Source organism: Panthera uncia (genome assembly GCF_023721935.1).
Source record: "Panthera uncia isolate 11264 chromosome B3 unlocalized genomic scaffold, Puncia_PCG_1.0 HiC_scaffold_1, whole genome shotgun sequence".
Classification (NCBI taxonomy): domain Eukaryota; kingdom Metazoa; phylum Chordata; class Mammalia; order Carnivora; family Felidae; genus Panthera; species Panthera uncia.
The window spans coordinates 10,924,533-10,949,187 of record NW_026057582.1 but is presented as its reverse complement, the minus strand read 5'-3'; the positions used below and the strand labels follow the sequence as shown (position 1 = coordinate 10,949,187).

Below are 24,655 nucleotides of genomic sequence, written 5' to 3'. Positions count from 1 at the left end.
ACGGCTGCCGTATTAACACACTGTTTACAAAAGCACTTTCTCAGCTCAGCCAAGGCATCTCAGAAATCCTCCCGAAGCTGTTTGATTACGTTAAACTAACTAGCCATCCCAGGACAAGATAAAGGCACAGAAATCCTGCCCCTGGGTTGTAAGTGCGAAGGCTACAGTGATGTTCTGGGGAATGGGGAGGCAACACAGGAGGTGAGGGGTGGTCCTCCGGATCACCACGATCACCCTCCTCCCCCAGCATGGTGGGCTGAGTGCTTCCGGCACACTCCGGCGCACGTCTGGGCGCTCTGCATCCAGTAACTCCCCGAATCCCATGACCGCCCTGCGCGGCAGGATGGGGAAACAGAGGCTCAGAGAGACGACAATGCGATTCCCAGGCCACACGGCCAAAATGTTGTGGAGCTTGGGGGTGACGCCAGCCAATCTTGTCAGTGTCCACACTCTTATGTAGCAGTGTCTGGGGGCCTGTGAGTTGGGTGTGGGAGTCGGGTTCACCCTCAGGGGCCTCCAGCCAGGGAGGGAGGTAGGGCTTCAAGGCCAGGACAAGGCTTCCTGCATGAGGCCCTGATGGTGGGAGGGAGGAAGCTAGGAGGCGAGTCTGGAGTCAAACTGTGTCAGGCTGGCCTGTGGGTGTGCAGGAGGGGCTTGCATCCTGAACAGGAAGGGTATGGCTGAGTGTCATTCCCCTGTCTAGTTTCACATGGTGTCACTTCTGGGGGCTTCCTGAAGAGCAGTCACGAGCTGAGGGGAAGGAGGTGATGGTGGAGCACAGGTGGAGAGGAGGCTCAGAAGTGTCTCTAAGCTTTCCCAGCCCACAGATGAAGACACAGGCCGAGCAATAGACAGGTGATTACCCAAGGTTACCTGGGACCCGCTGGCCTCAATTAACAGCCCCAGGGGCCACAAGAGCCACACTGGGACTGGCAGAGACAGCTTCCCACAAGTCCGTGGAATGCCACCCCTGCCCAGAGCCACCAGCCAAACAAGGTCTGAGAGCCTTTCAGGAACGAGTCCCGAGGAACTGCACCAGCCCAAAGTCTCCGAGGGCTGGAAGACCAGAAATTCTTTTCTTGCACAAAACAGCTTTTTCCATCTTTTTTACAGTGCACACAGATAGGCGCTGTGGGGTTCTGTTTAAAATCTGGTTGTTCTCTAAGCTTCCTTGGAGAACATGGAACTTGTTCCTGGGGAACACCTATCAGCATCTGGAGGGACACTGGTGCTCCCTCCAGGTCCCTGTCCACACCCATGCTCTGTAAAACCCTCTGCACGCTGCCGGCTCCTCAGAGGAACCAGACACAAACAAGAAACGAACAGGTGGCCTGGAGCAGGGGGGCAGGAGGTAGTAGGCAAGTGCATGCCCCCAACACAGGAAGTGGGGGTGTGAGGCCCAGGGGCAGGGGCCTATCGTGGATGTTGTCGGTGAGAACATCCCAGGACACGGGCAGATCCTCCCGGATTAGCCGGGACGGCCATGACTCAGGAGCAGGAGATGAGGCACAGGGCTCCAAGGTCAGGGGAAGCAACAGCAGAGGCCGCTGGCTTGCTGGACTTGGGAGGGATGGCAGAAGCTGCCCCACGGCCGACTTCAGCTCAGGTCATGATCTCACGGTTTGTGGGTTTGAGACACACAGCGGGCTCTGTGCTGACAGCTCGGAGCCTGGAGCCTACTTCACATTCTGTGGCTCCCTCTCCCTCTGCCCTTCCTCCCTCCCTCCCTCCTTCCCTCCCTCCCTCCCTCCTTCCCCCTCTCTCTCCCTCTCAAAAATAAATAAACATTAAGAAGCTGCCCCATGGCAATTCCTAACTCTCTGCTCTGGGTAAAGACTGCTTTGCACATACCAGTGTGATAAGAAGCCCTAAATTCCCCAAAGACCCAGCTTTGGAATCAGACCAATCCGGGGTCATACCCTAGCTTGGCCCCTGAGTGAACAGTCCTGTGAGTTTGGAGAAGTTCCTCAACCTCGCCGAACATTAGCCTCCCCGCTCAGGAAAATGGAGCTGTCCGCCCTGCTCCCGCAAGGCTGTGTCCAGACCTGGCTGTGATGCCCTGCGGTGTCTAGGATGGCTCCTGACACACGGGGACGTTCACGGAACGGTCGCCCCGAGCGAGCCCTCCTGCCCCCACAGAAGTAGCAGCAGGCCCTTGACAACGCTTACTGGATTCACGTGGACAAGGAAAGAAAAAGGAAGCCGAGATGGTGTCGCCTCCCACCCCTTTTCTTAAATCAGGAAAAAGGCAGCAGGTCTCCACAATATCAGTGACATGGGGCGGGGGGTGGCGGGGGGCGGGGATGTGTCAGGGGAGGGAGTCCTCATTCTGGGAGAAGAGTTAGAAAAGCTTCCACTGGGAGGAAACTAGTGGTAAACGGGTGTGGCTACGACGGCCATCGGCACGAAAGCCTGAAGCAAGCAAAGCAAAGGGGTCTCCGGCCCCCGGCAGGGAGACGAAGGTCCTTCCACCCTGCTCTGCTGGAGCTCAGGCCTGGGCCTCACCACCGACAGCACGCTGTGCACACCCAGGCTCGGGAGGGAACACGGCCAACACGGCAGAGGGAACATACCGCGGTCAAGACCGATGAAGACTCCGGCTTTGACACGTTGTGGCTGTTGAAGAAGATGGACTCGCGGTCTGAAAAGCAAAGACAAGAAGGAGCCGGAGTGAGCTTAAAGCAGTGATGGTGACTCCACCACCTGACACCAGGGGGCAGCACCACCCCAGCCACGGCCACGGTGGCCGTAGGGTTCAGCGTCCAACAGCAGCCAACCCGGGGCCCCAGTGAGCCGGGCGCCCCCACGACAAGAAGACACTGCCCCGTGGACGGAAACACGCCTGATCAGGGCTCCCGCTTCAAGCCTTCCTCCCATACAAAAATAATGACCTTAATGAGGTCTCTGCTATGATCTTATGGTATCTTAGATCTGGTTTTCCCCCACACCCAAGGCCCCATTCCCAAAGTGTGTCTAATGTGTCTTACGGACATGGCACTAGAAAGGGGATGGAGTGGTGGCCGAGTGAGCGGGAAATGCGGTGTACCAGAATATCAAAGGCCCAAAGTCAATGGCAAGTAAAATCAAGGTCGGAGGACCAGTAAATGCCATTGAATCCAGTATTCCCAGCCCCTCCCGGTATCTGCTCAGAGAACTCCTTTTCAGGGTAGCACGTGAGAAATGCCCAAGCTGCTACTTGGCACGTGAGTGTTTCAAATATAAAGGGTTCTGCTGTATCCCAACTATTTAGGGGGAAAAAATAGGAAATCAGAACACGGGCTGCTATAGGATCCATCCAAGAAAGCATACAGAGTAATTTGTTTGGCTCTGGAAGCTGGCACAGCCCGCCCGAAATGCGCTTCACCTCCTCCCACCCCATACTTCCCTGACCCATGGCCATCGCCCATCACACCCTCAGTCCCATTGGGGCACCCAGAGGGGCAGGCTGATCCCAACAATAATGAGAGCAACAAGCAGCTGGTCTGTCTGTCCACCCCCTGGAGTGCGGTCAGTCGGTCACACGTTCTCTCGAGCACTTGGAAGCATGGGGCACACAAATGCAAGAATCACAAAACCACCAGCTCCACCGCCCCGTGCCCCCCACCAAGAATGGCATGGGGATGTCCTGGGCCATGAGCCCCTATGTGGCCCCAGCAGCCTCTGCTTCAGTCTTTCCAGAGTGGGCCATTATGGCTCCCATCCTCAGGACATACTGTTCATCCCTGGGACCTGGGTCCCTAAGCGCAGGACAGGAAGGGCCTTGGTGGAAGCACCATGGCGTGCAGGGGCCAGGCCACAGCGGGGCACCCGCTCTGATTGCCAACGACCCCCACCAGCTCCAGGATTACGGCGCCGCAACAATCATGCATGAGGAAGTGATTCGGGCGGAGGCCAAGCAGGCAGGCGCTGAGAGGTACCTGGCATCCTTCCCGCTAGTGGGGCACACAGGCCCCTTGCCGCCCCGGTGTGCCCGACAGTCCTCCCGCCGCTCCGACCAGAGCCAGTCCAGACGGGGGGCACGAGAGACGGTCCTGGGGAGGAGCCTGGGGAAAATAAACACCCTGCAGGACTTGTGCCAAGCAGCCCCACCAATCTCTACTCCTGGGCTCCGAGAGCCAAGAAGAGGGGGCCTTCAGGGGTGGCAAGCCCTGTGGGCCGGAGGACAGAGTGGGCCTCGAGCAGCTGCAACATGTGTTCTGGCCTTCTGCGGGCACTGCCCACCTTTTTGCCCTGTAGCCCGGCCTGGCCCAACCCCACCAAGCTCAGGGTGCCTCCCACCCACCCCGAGGGTCCCCAAGGGTAGCAGAGCAAGCCTGGGGAGGGGGGCCACACAGAGCAGGTAGACACAGCCAAGTTCAGGGAGGCTGGGAAGCCTGCAGGAGCCACAAGGAAACACCACGGTGCTTAACTCTGCCAGGAAGGGAAGAAGCTGGGCACTCAGAAAGGCACACCCAGCACTCACTGGACTGGACAGACCACATCACCCAACAGTTTCTTGTGGAAGGGACACCAATCAAAAACGTGGACCGTTTTCCAAGGAGATTGTTTCTCCTCCTGGGCTAACTCTGACCCGGGGGCTCAGGCCAGAGGACTATTCAGCAATGACAGTGGCAGTGGAGGAGCGGGGGGGGCCTCTGCTCAAGTACCACCTGTGTGTGGCCTGAACAGCGGCCAGAGGGGGTGTGGGCAACTTCCAGACACTCCCTGGCCCAGGGAGACGGGTCAGAGTGGGTCACGTGTCCTCCGATGCCAGCTCCTTGGGGAGCTAAAGACGGACCTGGCTGGGCCCTGACACTCCGATCACAGGACCACCCTGGATGTGGGACCCCATCCACTCACTCCCAGTGTCTGGAACAGTCCTGAGACACACAGTCTGAGTAACGAACCACTACCAGCGCCCCACGGGGGGCGCGAAGGCAATGAGGGGAATATGGGTGCTTTCGGCCCTTGATGGACACACAAGAAGAACAGGTTCAAAACAGAGTAAATGACAGGTTTAATCCCCAAATACTAGAGTAACTCAGCAGTTATGAGCACGGACCACACTCTCTCCAGCTTTACTTGCTTACTCTTCATGTGTGTCTCTGGGGAGGGGGGCACGTCACAGTGCTGCAGACGGAGGCCCAGATCTTCTTCTAGATCCCATACAAGTATCAGCTCCACAGAGAGGCCAGCTCTGGCTCCCTCACCCAGCGGTGTCCCAGGACCCACTGTTTCCTCTGGAGCCCTTCATCTATGCCACAATGCATCTTTTTATTCTTTCTTTCTGCATGTGTGGGTTCTCCCACTAGAATAGAAACACATGAGGGCAGGATACTTGGCTGACTATCTAGTCACCTACTGGATCAGTTACCAGGCACAGGGCTGGGCACATGGCAGGCTCAAGGAAATACGGCATCCATTACACTAGAGAGGCTCTAGATGACAGATCGGCAAACCAGAGACTGAAAGCCAAATCTAGCCTGTCGCCTGCCATTTGTAAATAAAGTTTTATTGGAACACAGCCAGGCCCAGGTGCTAACATATTGTCTACAGCTGCTTTCATGCCACAAGGGCAGCATTAAATAATTATGACAGAGTTGGAAATATTTACTATCTAGGCTTTTGCAGAAAAAGTCTGCTGACCCCAGCTCTACGTGGCAAGTGATATCATTCTTTGATGTACCCCTAAGGGAAAAAAGGCCCAGGAAGAAGGGTAAAATAAAGGCACTAGTCCACACAGTACAGGAAACAAAAGTAAATCCACTGCACAAAAGGGGAACACAGAGACGTGCCTATCTCGGTCCTGGCACTGGGTAGAGACAGGGGAGCAATCTCCCCAGCTGTGAACGACAGGCATAGGATACGTGTTCCTAGTGGCTGACACAAGCCAACACCAACCCTCTCAGTAAGAACCTGACTTTCACTCCAGCAGAAGCAACTAGAAGACGCCACTGGCTCTAAACATCACCTGACTTCAGAGACGTTAACAGGGAAAACCACAAGTGCACCTGAAAATCAACAGAGCATGGTCGTTATGGAGGGAAGGCTAGTGTCCCTGGCTCCCCGCCCCCCAGGTCCTGAAGAATCCCACAGCTCCTTGCGTGGATGGGGAAGCTGTAGGCCACACTGGACAAGGGAAACCGGAAAGCCAGTGTGGGGGCTGGAAAGAGGCCAGAGCCCCAGAGCCCGCTGCTCAACTGGTCCAGCTTAAAGGACCCCTGTCGAGTTATGCTTCTCATCTGGAAAGAACACGCACATAAAGAGAACAAAGCCCGCGCCGGCTCCCTGGCACGATGCCCTGAAGACCGCAAACATGAAATCGGCTTTGGGATGGATGGACAGACATGCTGAAAGTTATTCAACTTGCCTGAGCATAATAAACATTCCTGCATTGGCTCTGTGAGTTTACCTACTCCCCAGCCTACATTTTATGGAAAACTGGCAACCTGTCATGAGAAGAAACACAGTCATGAGAAGACACAGAAACATGGAGCCTCATCCTCAAGACACAGGACACAGAGCCTGCGCCTGGCTGCAAACGGCTCCCAGGGCTGAGACAGAAACTGGCCCAGCACTTTGTAACAGGGAGGAAAAGGAGAAAACTTCCTTTCCTTTGTCTGGAAAGGAAGGAAACGTGGCAGTAAATTTCTTACAGGTAGAGGGGATTTGGGTAAAAATAAAAAAAAAGAGGGGCGCCTGGATGGCTCAGTCAGTTAAGCGTCCGACTTCGGCTCAGGTCATGATATTGCAGTTAGTGGGTTCGAGCCCCACGTCAGGTCCTGTGCTGACAGCTCAGAACCCGGAGCCTGCTTCAGATTCTGTGTCTCCCTCCCTGTCTCTCCCCGGCTTGTGCTCTGTCCCTCAAAGGTGAATAAATGTTAAAAAAAAATTCTTTTAATAAAAAAAGAAAAAAAGAAAGGAGGCTATGTAAGGTATGCTACTCTTAATATATTTTCCACAGACTTAAAGCACGTACTTTTTAAAAATCAGAGAAAATACATAATTAAAAAAAATAGTCTCTTCCAGCCCACAATTTATAAGAATGCCTCCTGCTGCTATATAGTCATATACAAAAAGACCCCTCCAGATCTTAGTCCCCTCACCCCCACATCATTACATCATCCCAGTGTGCGAGAGCTGGGACCAGGGGGACTTTGGGGATGTCCCAAACGCTGACAATGCAGCCTCGAGTCCTGGAGCCCCCCGCCTGGCTGGGAAGGCTGCCTGCACCCAGAAAGGAAGTGAAAACGGGCACACATTTTCAAAGTGTCTGCTCTCTGTGTTGCATTAATGGGAAGAAAAAAGCTGTCCTGGGGATGAACAGCTGAACTTTATTCAAGAGGAGTGGCTTAAAGCCACCAGGAACGGATGGTGACAGGCAATCCCAGCAGGAGGGACTTTAAGAAGACACATCTGTTGACTCAGATGGAGACAGAACGGCCCGGTATTTCACTGCATCTGGTGATGGCGGGTTTCCCTTGCAGAGATAAATGCACGGCATGCCTGAGCACAGCACATGAGGACAATCAAATATCCTGCAAGGGATCCTCTTAGAAAGCTGTGCTTATTTCAAAGACACGGTTACTCTGCTCCAAAGGTTTCTGGAACTTGCCTTAGAGATGCCTTCAGAACCACTAGAACATTCTTTTGAGCAGCCCCAACACCAGCAAATCCGTATCTTAGTGTCAGTTTCTGAAAGGGCCAAGGATCAGCTGGTGTCAGGAGAGTAGCTAAAAAAAAAAAAAAAGCTGAGCAGGGCGCCTGGGTGGCTCAGTCGGTTAAGGGTCAGGTTCTTGGGTTTCGGCTCAGGTCATGATCTTGTGGTTTGTGGGTTCGAGCCCTGTGTCAGACTCCGTGCTGACAGTGCAGAGCCTCTTGGGATTTTCTCTCTCTCTCTCTCTCTCTCTCTCTCTCTCTCTCTGCCCCTCCCCTGCTCATGCACTCGCTCTCCCTAAATAAATAATAATTAATTAATTAATAAAGCTGAGCTTGTGGAGCCCCTCAGCCTCCTTACAGGATCCCCTCAAATGCCCCCAAATGATGGCAGCATCCTAAAAACACCACCACCCTGTGACCATCTGAGGGACACTTGGGATCCAAAACATGCTCACTCAGTCCTCACCCCTGTAAGGGGGGACGCGGTGGGGTGACTGTGCCCACATGGACCTGCCTGAGGTCCCCCAACTAGGAAGTGCTGGACCCTGTGTGACCTCTAACGGAGCGCACATCCACTCAAGCAGCAAGCAATGCTGGGCCTCCCCATTTGGAAAAAAAAAAGACATGATAAAAGGGTCAGCACTCTGGCCTTCAAAAAATCAGAGGGGCCCTTTCCCAAACCCTCACTTCCCTCAAGGGCCAATCACCCATTCCAGCATGTTCCTCATGCGTGTCACCTCTGTGGGGCCCCCAGGAAGTGCCCTGGGTGCAGAGAGCTTTCGGAGGAGTCCCAGAGCTTACAGTGGTCCGGGAGGATGAAGCCCCTACAGTGACCCGGTGGAGTGGGGTTTTACCTCGTTCTCCAAGACTTCTCACTACTGAGCAGACCTCCTCCACCCTTCAGATCACATCATCCCTGCCCCCTCCAAAATACCACAGGATAGCAGGGTAAGTGCGGCAGGACAGACGGCCAACGCCCTGTCCCAGCCGGGCCCCTGCGACGGCGGGAAGCCTGGTTACCTGACGTGCCGGCGGAGAAGTTCTTCAGCGAGGGCCTCTGGACCACGGTGTAGGACTCGCCCACCACAAACACCTTGTACAAAACAGCGTTGTGGTTGATGAAGTTCTGGACCACACAGGGTGGCTGGATGGCACTCAGGCCCTCCTGGTTGAACACGATGGCCATCTATAGAAACAGGGAGCCAAGAGCTCTGTCAGAATCCACCAGCTACTCAGCCTTACCCGGGGGCACATCACCTGACCAGATGCACCAAGAGCCATCCCTGTGAACTGAGGACGCCCCAGGAAGAATCTCAAGCCAGGACGAGGGGAGTGAGACTCGAGAATGAACACCTGGGGGTCGATTCACTCCTGCTGTGGGGATTTGGAAATCCTGTACCATCAGGCTGTCCACGTAGGGTTGAGCCGGCTGTGCGCTGCCCAACTCCACACCGTAATCCTGGGAACGGGACCCCCGGCTGTATACTATTCAATCCTTACGACATCCTTAGAGATTCTTCCACAAAGATCCAGGAGAGGCAGGGAGTGTAAGGCAATGGATCGGGAATTGGGAGGCCTCGGGTCAAAGTCTGCATAAGGGTAAGGGCTATCTCTGGTTGAGCACTCAGAACATGCCCAGCCCTGTTCTGACCACTTAATGCGAGTCACCTGGTGCTGTCCTCACGCTGCACCTCTGAGGTGGGCACTGCTATCATGCACCTTTTACAGATGGGGAAACTGAGGCCCTGAGCAGCTCAGTGGCCGGTTGGAAAGTGATGGAGCCCAGGCTGGGACTGGGTCTGCCCAGCACGAAATCTTGGCCTCATCACACATTCAGTGAACCACACGGATGCTTGAGAAATGGGAACGTGCTGCTCTGACTCCGATGCCTGTGGGGACAAAGGTCCCCACTGAGAGGATCTGGTAGGGCCAGATCCAGGGTAAGGCAGGGAGGGCAGAGGCACAGCTGGAGAAAATCTCTGCTTTGGCTCAGCTGCCAGAGCCGGGACCACGACTAATCCCTTGCAGCCCAAAGGCCCCAGGAAGGAGCCACCAGATGCCCAGGACCATGGGCAGGAATGACGGAGCCTGGACAGCTGGCTGCCTGCACTGGCAGCCACCCCTGACGTCAACTGTCACAGAGCACCACCCCAACGTTCCTGGTGCTCAGCCGGGCAGGGCAGGAGTGGAGAGGCAGGCCACATGCAGAAACAAAAAATGCGTGCATCTGTGTGCATGTGTGTGCACATGTGAGTGCATGCGTGTGCCGCAGCGACCGTCTCCTTAGCCTTCTGACAAGGAAGAGAAAGGCCACAGGCGGCCCTGGAGCCAGACGAGCCAGACACGGGGTTAAGTCCTAGCTCCAGCACCTGGCTGCATGAGGGCTGACAGGGGACTCACCCTAAGCTCATTTTCCTCACTTGTAAAACAGCAGCAATAACTACCATGGGATAGATGCTTCAGGGGCACTTTGAGCTTCTGGCTTAGTGGTTTAACAAAGAGGGGGGGGGGGGGGGGGGGGGGGGCGGGGGGAGGATGATGATTTCACTGCCAAGCAAATCAGTGTGCATGCACTGGCTTAAAAACAAAACAAAACAAAAAACAAACAGCTCTATGAACAGGAAATAAAAAGAGAGTGGTCTGCCAAAACCAGCTGACTTTAGTTGAGCTTGGGATTCTGAGGGAGGGGTCAGGCAGACCTCAGTACAGGTAAGGAAGGACCCTAATCAGAAAGCCTCACTTTTGGGGCGCCTGGGTGGTTCAGACGGTTGAGCATCCGACTTGGGCCCAGGTCATGATCTCGCAGTTTGGGAGTTTGGGCCTCGCATTGGGCTCTGTGCTGACAGCTCAGAGCCTCCAGCCTTGCTTTGGATTCTGTGTCTCCCTGTCTCTTTCTCTCTAACTCTCCCCACTGTGCTCTCTCTCAAAAATAAAAAAATAAACTTTTTTTTTTTAAATTAGAAAAAAAAAAAAAAAGCCTCACTTTTCTGTTTAAAGCGAATTACGTCCACAGACCTGTCCTCCATCCTTGCTGCACCCAACATCCCCAGGCCCCCGTGAAACAGGGGAAGAGCCTTGCTCCTCAACGCCCAGGCTCATGCCATGGAGGGCACCCCACTCAAAGGGGCATCCCTCTGATGTTGAAGCCTGCCAGGAGGCAGGCAGCCCAGAGCACACACACACTCCCTGGGAGTCTCCAGATCCCAATGTTGGATGCTCCTCCGTTCCCGATCTGCAGGAGCCCCTCCCTGAAACAGCACACTGTGGGTTGGGAGAAGTGGGGGGGGGGGGGGGGCGGAGACAGGGAGGTACCCATGTGTACATTTTGGAGCCAGACTCAGACAGCAAGACTGAGGGGTGAAAGCTGCCCCCAAAGGCACTGACCCCATACGTTGGCAGGAGGGAACTCACTTGGACCTGGAACCCCCACTGCTTCTCCCGTGCCCCGGCAGGCTCCATAGCAGCTGGTTCCCTAATAGCTCACCCGACAGGGGCAGGGCAGCACGTATGGCAACTCCCTCATTCCCCGGCGACCGCTATGCCATCCCCACGTGCAGACACTCAGAGAGGCTGGGTAATCTGCCCCAAGTCCCACCGCTAGCAGTGCCCAGAGCCAGACCCGCTCCCAGGTCCACAAGATTTCAGAGTTCTCTTGTGAAGACAGAAGTGGTTTCTTCCCTGCAGGCTGACCTTTTCTGCATCAGGATGGTCTAATCACACTAATGATGATTAGAGTCATCCTTCCATCCAGAAAACTGCAAGGCACTGACCAACAGAGGAACCAGGTGCTAGTGGGAAGGGGCAGGTGGAAGGCTGGCAGGCAGGTGCCGAGGGGAATGTGGGTTCTGGCGACATGACTCTGGCTGCTCTGAAGCATTCCGGCTCCCTCCCAGCGCCTGGCATGGAGCACATCCCTGGCCCAGAGCCCAGGCAGGCCCAGGCAGGGATGGCTCCCCAAGGGCAACCAGCCTTACGAGGCGGCTGACCTCTGCAGCAGGCCGCAATTTCCCGGGGCTGCCCCCACATTCCTTCCCACGGGCAGAGGCACACCCTCGGCCCAGCAGCTTCCATCACACCATGTACCATCTATCACCCTGACACTTTCTATTTATAGGCATATAAGCGTCGCCACAAACGTATGCCAGGGAGAAAGACCACCACGGAACTCTGCGTCCGGGCACTGCTGGGGGGCTGTCCAGGTTTCATCCTAAGGTCTCGGGGAGCACTTCTTTTTTTTTTTTTTTTTTTTTTATTTTTGGGACAGAGAGAGACAGAGCATGAATGGGGGAGGGGCAGAGAGAGAGGGAGACACAGAATCGGAAACAGGCTCCAGGCTCTGAGCCATCAGCCCAGAGCCTGACGCGGGGCTCGAACTCACGGACCGCGAGATCGTGACCTGGCTGAAGTCGGACGCTTAACCGACTGCGCCACCCAGGCGCCCCGTCGGGGAGCACTTCTGACTGGGTCAGACTCTCCCCACGGGGCCCTCAGGATGGGCGCTGAGTCTACTGCCCAGTGCACCCTCCCCGGTGCCAAACAGGAAGGCCCCCAGGCCGGGCAGTGCCTGTAAGGGAATGAAATGCAGACGATGGGGTGGGGGTGGAGGGAAGCCCTGAGGGCAATGTCCCAGTGTGGTTCCAAAGACAGCAAGGGCAACCCAATGGAGTCCCTGCCTGGCCACCTGCTCCCCTTACCCCCGGAAGGCCTCCTCTGCTTATGGTCCTACACCATATCTCACCGGTGCTATGTCTCTGGGACTCGGTCTCTACCCCCCGGGGCAGGGTACACATCCTATGCGTTCTTCCCCGGGCACTGAGTGGGGCTGGGAATGCCCACGGGGGAATAAAGGAATGACAGAGAGGGTGGAGGAATCCCCACACACTGGCAAGTAGAGTGCCGCTGCCTCCCCCACTCCCTTCTAAATTCAGCAAGACCAGCCGGTCTGTGAGCAGCTGGCAGGGACACCACATCTCCAGTGAGCAGCACTCAGAGGGGCCTGGGGCAGTGGCTGGCACAGAGCAGGTGCCCAGGGAGCTATCGACACTGATGAGCCAAAGGTTGGAAAGTCAGACAGGTCAAACTGGGACGTGATGTGACTTGCTGGGGCTCACGGCGGGCAGGCAGACCCCTGGCACACCCATCCCGCCCCTGGGGACAGGACAGGCACGGGGAGAAGCTGGAGACCACGCACAAAGCCACAACCAGGAGCAGGACAGGGAGCCGGAGCAGCAGGTGTGAGATCTGGCACACAGACCCCTGCGGGCTCCCAGAGAGACACCGTGAGCTGGAAAGGTGGGGGCATAGGGGGAGATGGGGACACAGGGCAGTCAAAGCTTCCACTCACCTCATGAGAGTTGGTGCCATGAGCCACTCTGGTTTTGCAAACTATGGAGCAGGGAGAGAAAAGCAGAGAGAAATCAGTGAGGTTATTCTCCACAAAGCCTGACTCGCGGTACAGGGAGAAATTCTTGACCCTCCAGCAGCCCGTGGGGATGAGGTAGCAGACACGCGGACTCAACAACGGCCAGCATCTGCACTCAGGCGTCTGGACAGACACTGCCAGGCCGGCAAAAGAGCACCCGCCGCCCACACCACCTGATGACCCGTGACCGCTGAGTGCTGCAAAGCCCTCCCTGGTGGCCATGGCCTTCACGCATCCCAGGGAGCACAGACAGCCCCCCATCCCCACCCGGCCCGCGGCCCGGCCAGCCTGCCCAGTGGGGCCTGGGCGTGGTACGCACTGAAGGGGAATGCCAGGCCGTTCTTCTCCAGGAGCCTCATGGTGTCGTCTCCGCACAGGCTGGTGAGCTCCATGAAGGGTGGCGAGCAGATCCTGTCATCTGGGGACGGCAAAGAAGCCCATGTCAGCACGCCTGCCTACTAGCCCCCGGGCCCACTTCCTGTGACAGAGCCACCTCCTCAGGGCCACGCTCGACAGCCCTGCTCTCCTGAGCAGACACCCCCAAGTCCGCAGCGAGTGCGCGCGTGCACACACACACACACACACACACTGACAGTAATGGCAGCATATTCTTCAATTACATTTCTTTTTTCTTTTTTAATTTTTATTTGAGAGGGAGTATGTATGCATCTGTGCATGTGAGCAGGGGAGAGGGGCAGAGGGCGAGAGAGAGAATCCCAAGCAGGCTCCACCCCAGTACAGAGCCCGACTCAGGACTCCATCCCATGACCCTGGGATCACGACCTGAGCCTAAATCAAGAGTCCGACACTCAACCGACTGGGCCCCCCAGGCGCCCCTTTAATTACATTTCCTAACGTTTCCATAATTACAAAACCAGTATGTGAGGAGTGTAAAACTTGACTCAAAAAAAAGTAAGAACCACACGCGTTCACAGATAAGACTACGACAACAAACTTCTCAGCCTGAGGCATATACACATTTTATGCACACAGAACTTTACAAGAGGATCCTGTTTTGCGGCCCAGATTTTCTCTCGACAAACCATGAGCATTGTTCTGGTTCAACAGAGGCTTCTCCCACCGTATGCCTCATCGGCTTAACAATAACTGCAGGAGTGGTGCCACGTGCTTAGCTCCTGGCACATGTCTAGCACCGTGCAGAGGACTTTGCATGCATCACCTCTGAAGTCTGCAAAATAATCCTTTGAGAAGGAAGCTGACCGGTCAGGGAGATTAAAGTGCATGCCCAAGGCTACACGAGCGTTCCTGTGCCTGGGGACACAAGGGCCCTCACCCTCTCGCTACCTAAAGGACACATCTCATCAGCCACCTGCCTGCCAGGTCTGGCCTCCTGACTCTCTCCCTCCCTCTCTCCCTTTCTCAAGCACACTCCCCACCCTTCTCCAGCCTCCTGCAGACACACTCCAGCCCCGGCCTTGCCCCCCTGCCAACAGCTTCTCACACCCTGCCTTTCCTGAGTCCCCGGGCTCAGAGGGGTGCCCATCCAGTGGGTTCTCGGCATGTTTGGTTTCTCTGAAAAGCTCTGGATGCTGGGTCTGCTCTGCTTGTCCGGACGCTCCTGGTGCCAGGCACTGAGCTAGGCCAAGACAGATTATTTGTGGGATAACCAAAGGTGCTCTGATGCTCTCTACTGATTGCTAAATTACATTACCGGTTTGTTATTACTGCTTCTTGTCTACTCCCCTTCTCAGACCAGGCCAGCAGCTCCTCAGGAGGTGGTGGGACCACCCTGTACTTCTGGGCACAGAGGCCAGGAAAGGCCGAGCGTTAGTGAGGGGGTGGTGCCCCCCCCCCCAACTTGGAAACCAAACCAAAAGTAAACAAGCAAAGTGGCTTGTCTCCAGGAGCTTCTAGCTACTTGGCTGGCTAAGGTCAGTACATTAAACCAAGGTTTAAGATCCAGCCTCATATAGCTCATAAAAATGAATGCCAAGAATTACACAGGGCATGTTAAAAATGTTTCTACCCGCCCCTCCTCCCCCCCCCCCCAAATCCAGGCTCCAAACTGGCGCAAAATTGTCGGGTGTTGGCAGATTTCAGGGGTTGCAGGACTTCTTGGGGACCACGGGAGGGTGGTCTGGGGGCAGCGTCTGCTGAGCCCTGGCAGACAGTGCTGCAGGCCTTCCAAACACAGAAGTCCTTTAATCCTCAAATTGCTGTGGTGGTGTCTCCACGGGCAGAGGCCAAAACAGGCAGCCTGCCCCAAGTCACATGATGGTCAATGACAGAGGTTCAAAGGGCAGGCCAGGAAAAGAGAAGTCAGGAAAATCAGGGTGGGGACGTACTGGGGCTGCGTCCTGGCTCTTAGCTGTAAGCCACTACCTAAATAAGGCCCCATTTCTGCACCCCCAGCCTAGACTCAGAGCTGGGGTGGGAAAGCTTGTTGCTGCAAAAGCACAGCCCCTGCAGCCCAACCCGAACAGAATGTGACACTCAAGGCCTCAATCTGCAGTAGACAGGGGCTCACCTGGTTTGACTGGAGCCCGGAGCCCCCTTGGCCCACCCCCTCCCACAGGAAGATTCAGAGATCCCTGGGGCCCAACAGGCCACCTCCTGTAAGAGCTTCCAGACACCCCATCACCAGATTTTTCAGAGCAGATGCCTCTGCCTGGCCTTTAGATTTGCCTTGCAATATCCCTGTCAACGTCCCCTCCCACCCCAGCCTACCCAAACTTCTACATGTCACTGACAACAGCCAACTTCTCAATAAACTGCACTTGATATGTGCCAAACAACACAGTCTACACAGCAACTCAAGCCCCTTCACAAGAACCCCATGAGAAAGTACTGTCACTCCCATTTTACAGAAGAGGAAAATGGGGCACAGAGAGGCGAAGCTCCCCGCCCAGAGTTACACAGTGAGTATGTGGTGTAGCTGGGGCGGGGGGGGGGGGGCGCTCAGACCTGGGCAGTTGGCTCCCTAGTAGAAAAAGTGTCCATTCCATATTAGCAGGAGAAAGGACAAAGCTTTTATTGAGATGATCATCTCAACAGACTCAGAGAAAGCACTTGACAAAATCCAACAGCCTTCAAGATAAAAACACTGAGCAAACTAGGAATAGAGGGGAATTTCTTCACTGATTAAAGAGCATTTATAAAAACCACAGAAACATCCTACTTTGGGGTGAAAGACTGGATGCTTTCCGCCTAAGATCAGGAACAAGACAAGAATGTCTGTTCTCGCCACTTCTATTCATTCAATACCATACTGGGTGTTCTCGCCAGGGCAATTAGGAGAGAGTGAAATCAAAAGCATCCAGACTGGAAAGAAGAAGTAAAACTACCTCTACATGCAGGTGGTATGATCTTCTCTATAGGAAATCCCAAGGAATCCACACACACAAACCCCAAAAACTATGAAGATAAGCCAGTTCAGCAAGACTGCAGAATAAAAGATCAACACACAAAAAACAATTATATTTCTACCTACTAGCAATGAACAATCTGAATGTGAAATTAAGAAAATAATTCTACTTATACTAGCATCAAAAAATAAAAGCACTTAAGAAGTAAACCTAACAAAGACTTAAATGCTGGAAAAGACAAAATATTATTGAAAGACATTCGGGAAGATCTCAATAGATGGAAAGACATCCCATGTTCATGGATAAGAGGTTTAATACATTAAGCTGACAACACTCTCACACTGATCTACAGATTCAGCACAATCCCCATTAAAATCCCAGCTTTCTTTTAGCAGGAAGTGACAAGTTAATCTTTAAATTCATGTAAAAATGCAAGGGACCCAGAACAGCCAGTATTGAAATCCTGAAAAAGAATAAAGTTGGAAGACTCACACTTCCCAATTTAAAAACTAACAATAAAACTACAGTAATCATGCAGTATGGTAGTGGTACAAGATCCGACATACACATCGATGGACTAGAACTGAGACACCAGAAAGAGAGTCAACTGCTTTTCCACCAGGGAGCCAATACAATTCAACAGGGAGAACAACAGTCTTTTCAACCAATCCAAAAACTGGATATCCATGTGTGAGAGAATGAATCTGGAACCCTACCTCACACCATACACAAGAATTGATTCAAAATGGATCATGATCTAAACTGCAGATCTAAAACAATAAAAACTCTTAGAAGAAAACATGAGTGTAAATCTTCATGACCTTGGATCAGGTAATGGTTTCTTAGACACTAAAAGCATAAGCAACGAAAGTAAAAAAATCCAAAAAAAAAAAAAAAAAAAGACAAATCTGACATCATCGAAATTCAAAACTTTTGTGCTTCAAAGGGCACTGTCAAGAAAGTAAAAACGACAACCCACAGAATGGAGAAAAATATTTGCAAATCATGTATCTGATAATGGCCTAATATCCAAAACCTATAAAGAACTATTAACAAATAAACAATAAAAAGATGACCCAAATTTAAAATGGGCAAAGGATTTGAATAGAAAGTTCTCAACATAAGACATACAGATGGCCGGTGCGCACGTGAAAAGATGCTCAACATCATTAGCCATCAAGGAAATACACATCAAAACTACAAGGAGATCCTATTTCACATCTACTAGGATGGCTATAATCAAAAAGACAGGAGGGGCGCCTGGGTGGCTCAGTCGGTTAAGCGTCCGACTTCGGCTCAGGTCACGATCTTGCGGTATGTGAGTTCGAGCCCCGCGTCGGGCTCCGTGCTGACTGCTCAGAGCCTGGAGCCTGTTTCAGATTCTGTGTCTCCCTCTCTCTCTGACCCTCCCCCATTCATGCTCTGTCTCTCTCTGTCTCAAAAATAAATAAACGTTTAAAAAAAATTAAAAAAAAAAAGACAGGAAATAACAAGTGCTAACATTGCCAGTGGGAATGTACGATGATACAGCTGCTTTGGGAAACAGTCTGGCAGTCCCACAAACAGTTAAACACAGAGTCACAGTGTGATTCCCAGATATGCAACCAAGGGAATGGAAACCTATGTCCACACAAAAACCTGCCCAGGAACGTTCACAGCAACACTGGCAAAAAGTGGCAACAACCGAAATGCCCCTCAACTGACGAGTGGGTAAACAAGATATGATGTGCCCATTCAATGGGGTATCATTCAGCCAGAAAAAGGAAAGATGTGCCGACACGGGCTACAACATGACCTTGAAAACTGTATGCTGAGCGAAGGAAGCTGGTCACAAAAATCCCATATTGTGTGACTTCATTCATATGAAATGTCCAGAATAGGCAAATCTGTCTACAGTGGTTGCCAAGGGCTGGCGGGGATGGGGACTGATTACAAATGGGTACATTTCTTTCTGGGATGAGGAAAATGTTCTGGCCTTAGATAATGGTGATGGTTGCACAATTTGGGGAAGATACTCAAAACTATTGAACTGTATGTGTACTTTAAAAAGGTGGATTTCAGGGGCACCTGGGTGGCTCAGCCGGTTAAGCATCTGACTTCAGCTCAGGTCATGATCCCATGGTTTGTGAGTTCGAGCCCCATGTTGGGCTCTGTGCTGACAGCTCAGAGCCTGGAGCCTACTTCAGATTCTATGTCTGTCTGTCTGTCTGTCTGTCTCTCTCTCTCTCTGCTCCTCCCCTGCCTGCTCTCTCTCTCTCAAAAATGAACATTAAGAAAACTTTTTTAATAAATTAAAAGGTGGATTTTATGGCATGTGCACTGTATCAACCAAAAGGAAACAACAAGAAAAATTCCCCAGCAGCAGCAGCTGCCATCTCTCAAGTGCATACTCCACGTACAGCGTCTCTTTTAAACCTGCAGCTCCCCCTCCCTCACCCCCCGTCGTCAGGTCCAGGGTGAAGTCAGACAAGGCCAAGGCAAGTGCTTCCTCCAGAGATGTTTGGGGTCCAGAGGAAAAGCAGAGACGAGACACTTCCAGTGAATGGGCCACATCTAGCATTAAGCCAGACAGCCCCAGTTTTCTGAAATCTCAGGCTGTGATGTGAAGCGGGGCCCAAGAGAGGTGGCACCAGGAAGGAGGGGCACACGCACACCGTCACGGTCTTCCCCCCTTCTCCCAACTTGGAGCCTGCTGACCACACTCTGAGCAGCAGGCACCACTGGGTGCCCACCCTGCTCTCGCTCCAGGGGTAGGTCTGGGACTGAGACTGGCCAATCACACTGCCAAGAAGGACCCATAGTCAGAGCTCAGTCACCAGCAAGAGGCAGCACCGGGTGAAGGCAGTCTTGAGCCTGCAGGGCAGAGGCTGGAAGGGACCACTGTCCACACCAGGCCATGGCTACTCCACGCCCCAGGCCTGTTCCTCTCTGGACTCGAGTACAGGACACGACGATGTCTTTACTGCTTGAACCAGGATCATCCTGCGTGTCCGGGAAATCACACTGAATTAGAAACGACTACGGTTCCTATTTTGGGGTCAACAACCATTCGCCACCAGTGGCAAGATACGTGTCGTGTTGGGGCTCTGCTAAATCATAGGAGCCAGAAATACAGCACTTAACAAACAGACGTGCCCACCCGCATAGAGCTTACACTCCCAGACAGCAAACCAGGCTGCTAAGTGAGATGCACCCCTAGATGGTGCTGGTGGCGTGCCGCAAAGGGGTGCCAGCAGAGCAGGGGCGAGGTCAGGGAGCAAGGTCTTGCTGAACAGAGACAAGGGAAGGTGAGCAGGTGGCAAAGGCGATGCATCTGGGGTCAGTGTGCTACCGGGGGGGGGGGGGGGGGGGGGGGGGACAGGCCGCGGTAGCATCAGAGCCAGCGCCCTGATGGCAGCTGGCACAGCGGCCCCGCCTCGCAGGGCATGGCAACAGCAGAGGGTTCCGCCAGCTCTCCCGTGGGAAACTCGCAACATCACCAGCAGCTCTTCTCCCCAAAGAGAGACTCAAGACTTTCTAGAAGTCAGCCCTGGGAGCCCGGGAGGCTATTTCTGGTTCCCAGAAAAAGGCTACTGTTGCTTATTTATCTATCATCTTTATTTCTGGATGGGAGCTGGAAAGAGGCTTTTTTTAGTCGGATGGTGGGTTGTGTTCTGTTCAGAGCCGAAACGTTAGCCCCTGGGAAACTGAAACAGCGCCGTCCTCCCTCGTCTGCCACCCTCATCACAGAATGTGAAGCTGGAGGCCCTCAGAGATGAGCGAGTCCCAGCCATGTGTCCACACGTCTGAAGAGGAAAGAGAACAGTTCAAGGCCACACACAAGTTACCGGCAGACCAAGGGTGAGAGCCCAGGCGTCTTGAGTCACACCCGGCCTCACTCTGCCAGGTGGCCACGCTCTTATCTGACTACAGGCAGCTGCTACAGAACTACCAAGAAGGTAAAAGACCAATGACAAACAGGTGGATATAAGAGGACAGCTAGGGGTGAGACGGCACTCTGAAGCCTGACTGTGAACCTGGGGTAAATTGCTCATCACCTGTAACCTTTGGCAAGTTGACTAAACTCTGTTGGGCCTTATTCTCTTCATCTGTAAAATGGGAGCACTGTCTTCCTGGAGGGTTGTCGGGAGCCCTGGTACGTAACAGGTACCCCGCAGTGGCAAGGCCAGCTGGGGACACCCACAGGGAAGCAGGCCGATGCTGCACATGGCCACTGGTCCATGTCCGGCCTCCTGGGGTGTGTCGGGTGCCAGGCCCCGACCTCACTTGCTCTCTCGTGCACCCAGCGTGGTGCTGGCAGAGCAGTCTGTCCTCCCGTGGCTGCGAAAGACATCTTGGCAGGACCCTGGTGGTGGTGGGGAGACTGGGCACAGCTGTAATGGGACCCTGTCTTGGTTCCCTTCTCTTGGACAGGTGTAATTTCTTCACCCAGGCAGTATCTGATGCAAAGACCACCCAGGGGAAGGGACAGTCTCCGAGGACATGCAGGGCTGGAAGCTTCTGTGGCAGGCAGGGCCCCACGAGTGAACAACGCCCAGGAGTTAGGGCTGGGCAGAGGGGAGAAGAGGCGGCAGGCAGCCAAGGGAGGGGACCCAGGGGGCCAGGAGCCTGCTGTGTGGCCCAGAGCAGTGGGACGACATCAGCAAAGTGTGCCAGAGGAAATACCTATCTTTGCCAGCTCTTGTCTCCCTCTCTAGAAGGTCAGTTCTACAAGGGCAGGCAGGAGCTTCTAGGTTTTGTTCACAGCCATAGCCCAGTGCCTAGAACACTGCCTGGCACATAGTAGCTGCTCAACAAACACTTGCCGAGTGAGTGATCTGACCTGTGGCGTGAAGGGGTCACTGTTGCCTAAGGCACAAGGCTGGCTCCTCGGGCGTCCAGGGCACATCTGGACAGACACGGGGCATGTGGTCGGCGTGTCAGGGCACCACCTGACCCACGTTCTGTACCCAGCCTGCGCATAGGCCTCTTGCCATCATGTCGTCACACCCCTCCACCTCCGGACTTGTTCCACTTGGAAACAAGAAAGCAGTCACATACGTCCCTGCTCAGCCTGGCCTTGCGCCCTCTGAAGGACATCCCCTGCACAAGCATCCTCTTTGCCTACTTTGCTACGACTGTGATCGGACTTGCCTTCTTAATTCTGATTTTCCCAAACACTGTTGCTGCCGCTGTCTTCCTGTGACTTCGCGTATCCTGGTTACCTGACTGGTGACGTTTCCCCTGAAGTCATTTACATTTGTGCCAATGTTTCTCCACCAGACGTGGCTTCGATGAATGTGTCTCACATAAGGATTTGTGCTTGTGGTAAGCCACTTCCATTGGCCAAATTCCCAGAAGTCACTTTCGGGGTCCATGGGAATCGCCGTTTCTGCGGTAACTGTTGCGCAACACTGAGCCGTTTCCCAAGAGGACTGCAGGTCTTTGCTGTGGCACCTGCAGTGAATGGTCTCGACCGTGCCCTGTCAGCCCTGGGTAGCCCTACTTTCAGAAATCTGGGAAGTGCCTTTAGGAAGGAGGACAGTGGGTGACGTGGGCAACAATGCCATCGCTGTACACATGGTCACTCGGGGGCCAGCGGGCCGCCTGGAACAGTGAGCAGGGCACGGAGACCGTGAGGCTGGCGTGGGGAGTCACTAGAGCAAAAGCTCTGAGCTGAGGCCTGGAGACCAGTGTGCAATCCCAGCGGCTTCCCTGGGCCCCGGGCTCCGGACCGGCAGAATGGGAGTCATAATGAGCCGGCCCTGTCCACGCGCTGGCGCCACAGTGAGAACCGAGGACACGGAAAAAGTGCCGTGGAGCCCGCACAAGGCCAGGCAAAGGAGCCGGCCGTTCCAAGGGCCCCGTCCTGCCATCTGTTCACACCTTCCTCGCACAGCTCCGGGCCCAGGTGCCACCGTGAGCCGGGTGGTGGCCAGGGCCCTTGGCCGCCCCCTGCTCCAGACAGGGACAGAAGCAGAGGCAACAGAAGCACCCCAACCCCGTGGCGTGCTGGAGGCAAGGCCAGGAGAAAGCGCGTGACTCGGAGTTCCAGCCAGCCGACCGGGGCTCCCCAACCCGCGGGAGAGCTGGGCTGCCGACGGGGCAGCGCCCCCAGGCCGGGCGCTAGGAAGCACGTGGCTCAGGAGGCAGACCTGTAACTGCGTCCTGGAGAGACAGGGAGGGCTCCACAGGAGGAGGCCACGCCCGTGGGCCCTAGCCAAGGCGGGAAGAAGTTTCCATCTGGACAAACCCTCTTGCCTCAGCCAGAGCGGCCGCACCGACTCAGGTCCACCTTGCGGGCAGAACGTTGGCTCTGGGAGGGCAGGGGCTTCCTCCATCGCGTTCACGGCCCGACCCCAGTGAAGGGGCGGATGAGTGAACCAAGCAGACACTGGCCTGGGCTCCCACCTCTCCCAGCCCAAGAGAAGCAGCCCCTATCAAAACTCGGTTCCCACAGGACCAGCAGCATCTCGTCCCGGGGTCCTGCACACCACCCCCAGATGCTGCCTCTCAGAGCCGGGCTCCGTCCTGCCTCCCTGAGCCACTCCCCACGCCCAGGGGCCCAGGTCCCAGGGCGGGACATGGTCTTATGCAGCACTGTCACTGGCAGAGCAGGCACAGGAAAAGGTTCAGGGGCAGACGGGTCGGGTTCCCACTCCATTTTCTCAGAGCTGAGGAAAAAACAGTGCCCTGATGTCCCAGGCCCGGAGCCTTGCACATGCTGGTCCCCCAGCCCACCAAATCCTTTTTCCTAGCCCCTTCTCGGCCTGATGAACTGCTGCCTGTCCTCCTAGCCTCGTCAGGCCACCTTCTGTGCATCTAGGAAAAGGGCCCTTCTGCTGGCTCATCTCTTGGTGACTAATGATGTGCCGAACTTGGCACAGACTGGGCGCCCCTGGATGGTCCGCAGGAGACACAGGCTACCTGGGTTTGAATCCCAGCTCCACCTCATGGGAGCTTTGTGACTCTGGCCAAGCAACTTTAACTCTCTGCCTCAGTTTCCTCGCTAGAAGATGAGGGCAACAGTACCTACTTCACAGGGCTGTCCCCCACCCCCCATGAAACAGTCCGTAAGTACAGACTATATGTCCATACCTCGCCATAGTTGCAACAAACCTTTTTTATTTAACAAGAAATAAACTGTGACTGATACAGCTAAATTACAGATTACCAAGCGTGAGTGGCAGAAGTGAGGTGTGTTGGGGAAGGGAAGGCAGATCATATGCCAAATACATACCCCGACATGTCCACCATGACGCTCAGGGCCAGGGCAGTCATGGAAGACTGCCTGGAGGAGACCGTTACCACACATGGGGGCCCAGAAAGCAAAACGTGACAGCGATGATGAGCATCGATTCTGCAGCTGACAGCCAGCCCAGTCCCTGCAACCTGTGCCACCCAGGCCAGGCCAGTGACCCTCTCTGACCCTTTCCCTCATCCGTAAAATGGGAAAGCAACACTGCCCACCTCCAAGCTGTTACAGACACTTGGTGAGGCCATACACACGACGGGCATCTGAAAACACGTGAGAACCGGAGTTGGCCCTGTTTCTCTAGACATACCACCCTCCTCAGGGCATCTCTGCAGGCGCTTTCCCTCTGGGAGGGGAGGCACCACCCCAGGGTTGGGGCAGCTACAGTGGCCTCAGCCCGTCCTCCTGGGACCCTGACCAAACAGGTGCTGTGGACGAGCACTGGGGCTCCTTCCCAGCTGCCTGACTCCATGATCCTGGAGTCTGTGAACCAGGGAACCCCCTTCTTGGTACCTTCACCCCCATCACCATCTTCTCCCCACAGCTTCTGCTCTCCCCACAAACCACTGGACTTCTGGCACCTCGCCCGCCTTATTCACCATCTAACCCAAACCACACATCGCTATCAGATCCTGGGTCATCTTTCTAAAGCTCCCACGTGTATACTGAGGCTATTCTCAGCTCAAGAATTGTCCATGGCTGACTCAAGTGGAAGTCCAAAGCCCTTCCAGGCTTCTGCAACTTGCCCCTGCTTACCTTCCTGTTACGGGTTGAACTGTGCTCCCCCACAATCCATATGCTGAAGTCCCAACCCCCCGTTCCTCTGAACATGACTGTATTTGGAGACGGGGCCTTTAGAGAAGTGATGACGTTGAAACAAGGTCATCCGGGCGGGCCCTAATCCAATCTGACTGGTGTCCTTATGAGAGGAGATTAAGACACAGACACGCACAGGGGGATGACCATGTGAGGACACAGGGAGAAGGCGGCCACCTATGAGCCAAGGAGCCAGGCCTCTGAAGGAACCAGCCCTAT

At 54.6% G+C, this 24,655-nt stretch overlaps 1 protein-coding gene across 3 annotated transcripts in view; it reads right to left on the bottom strand.

The window, feature by feature from the left end:
• ITPK1 (inositol-tetrakisphosphate 1-kinase) overlaps positions 1 to 24,655 on the bottom strand; it is a 179,563-nt gene that overhangs the window by 8,850 nt on the left and 146,058 nt on the right. For 2 of the 3 annotated variants that reach the window (XM_049612268.1, XM_049612270.1), the window contains 5 exons: positions 13,380 to 13,478; positions 12,983 to 13,023; positions 8,659 to 8,824; positions 3,918 to 4,043; positions 2,574 to 2,641 (listed from right to left, as the gene is read on the bottom strand). In XM_049612268.1, the coding sequence (XP_049468225.1) occupies positions 2,574 to 2,641; positions 3,918 to 4,043; positions 8,659 to 8,824; positions 12,983 to 13,023; positions 13,380 to 13,478 (500 nt within the window). The remainder of the gene's footprint in view (positions 1 to 2,573; positions 2,642 to 3,917; positions 4,044 to 8,658; positions 8,825 to 12,982; positions 13,024 to 13,379; positions 13,479 to 24,655) is intronic. The other variant, XM_049612269.1, reaches the window with a different exon arrangement.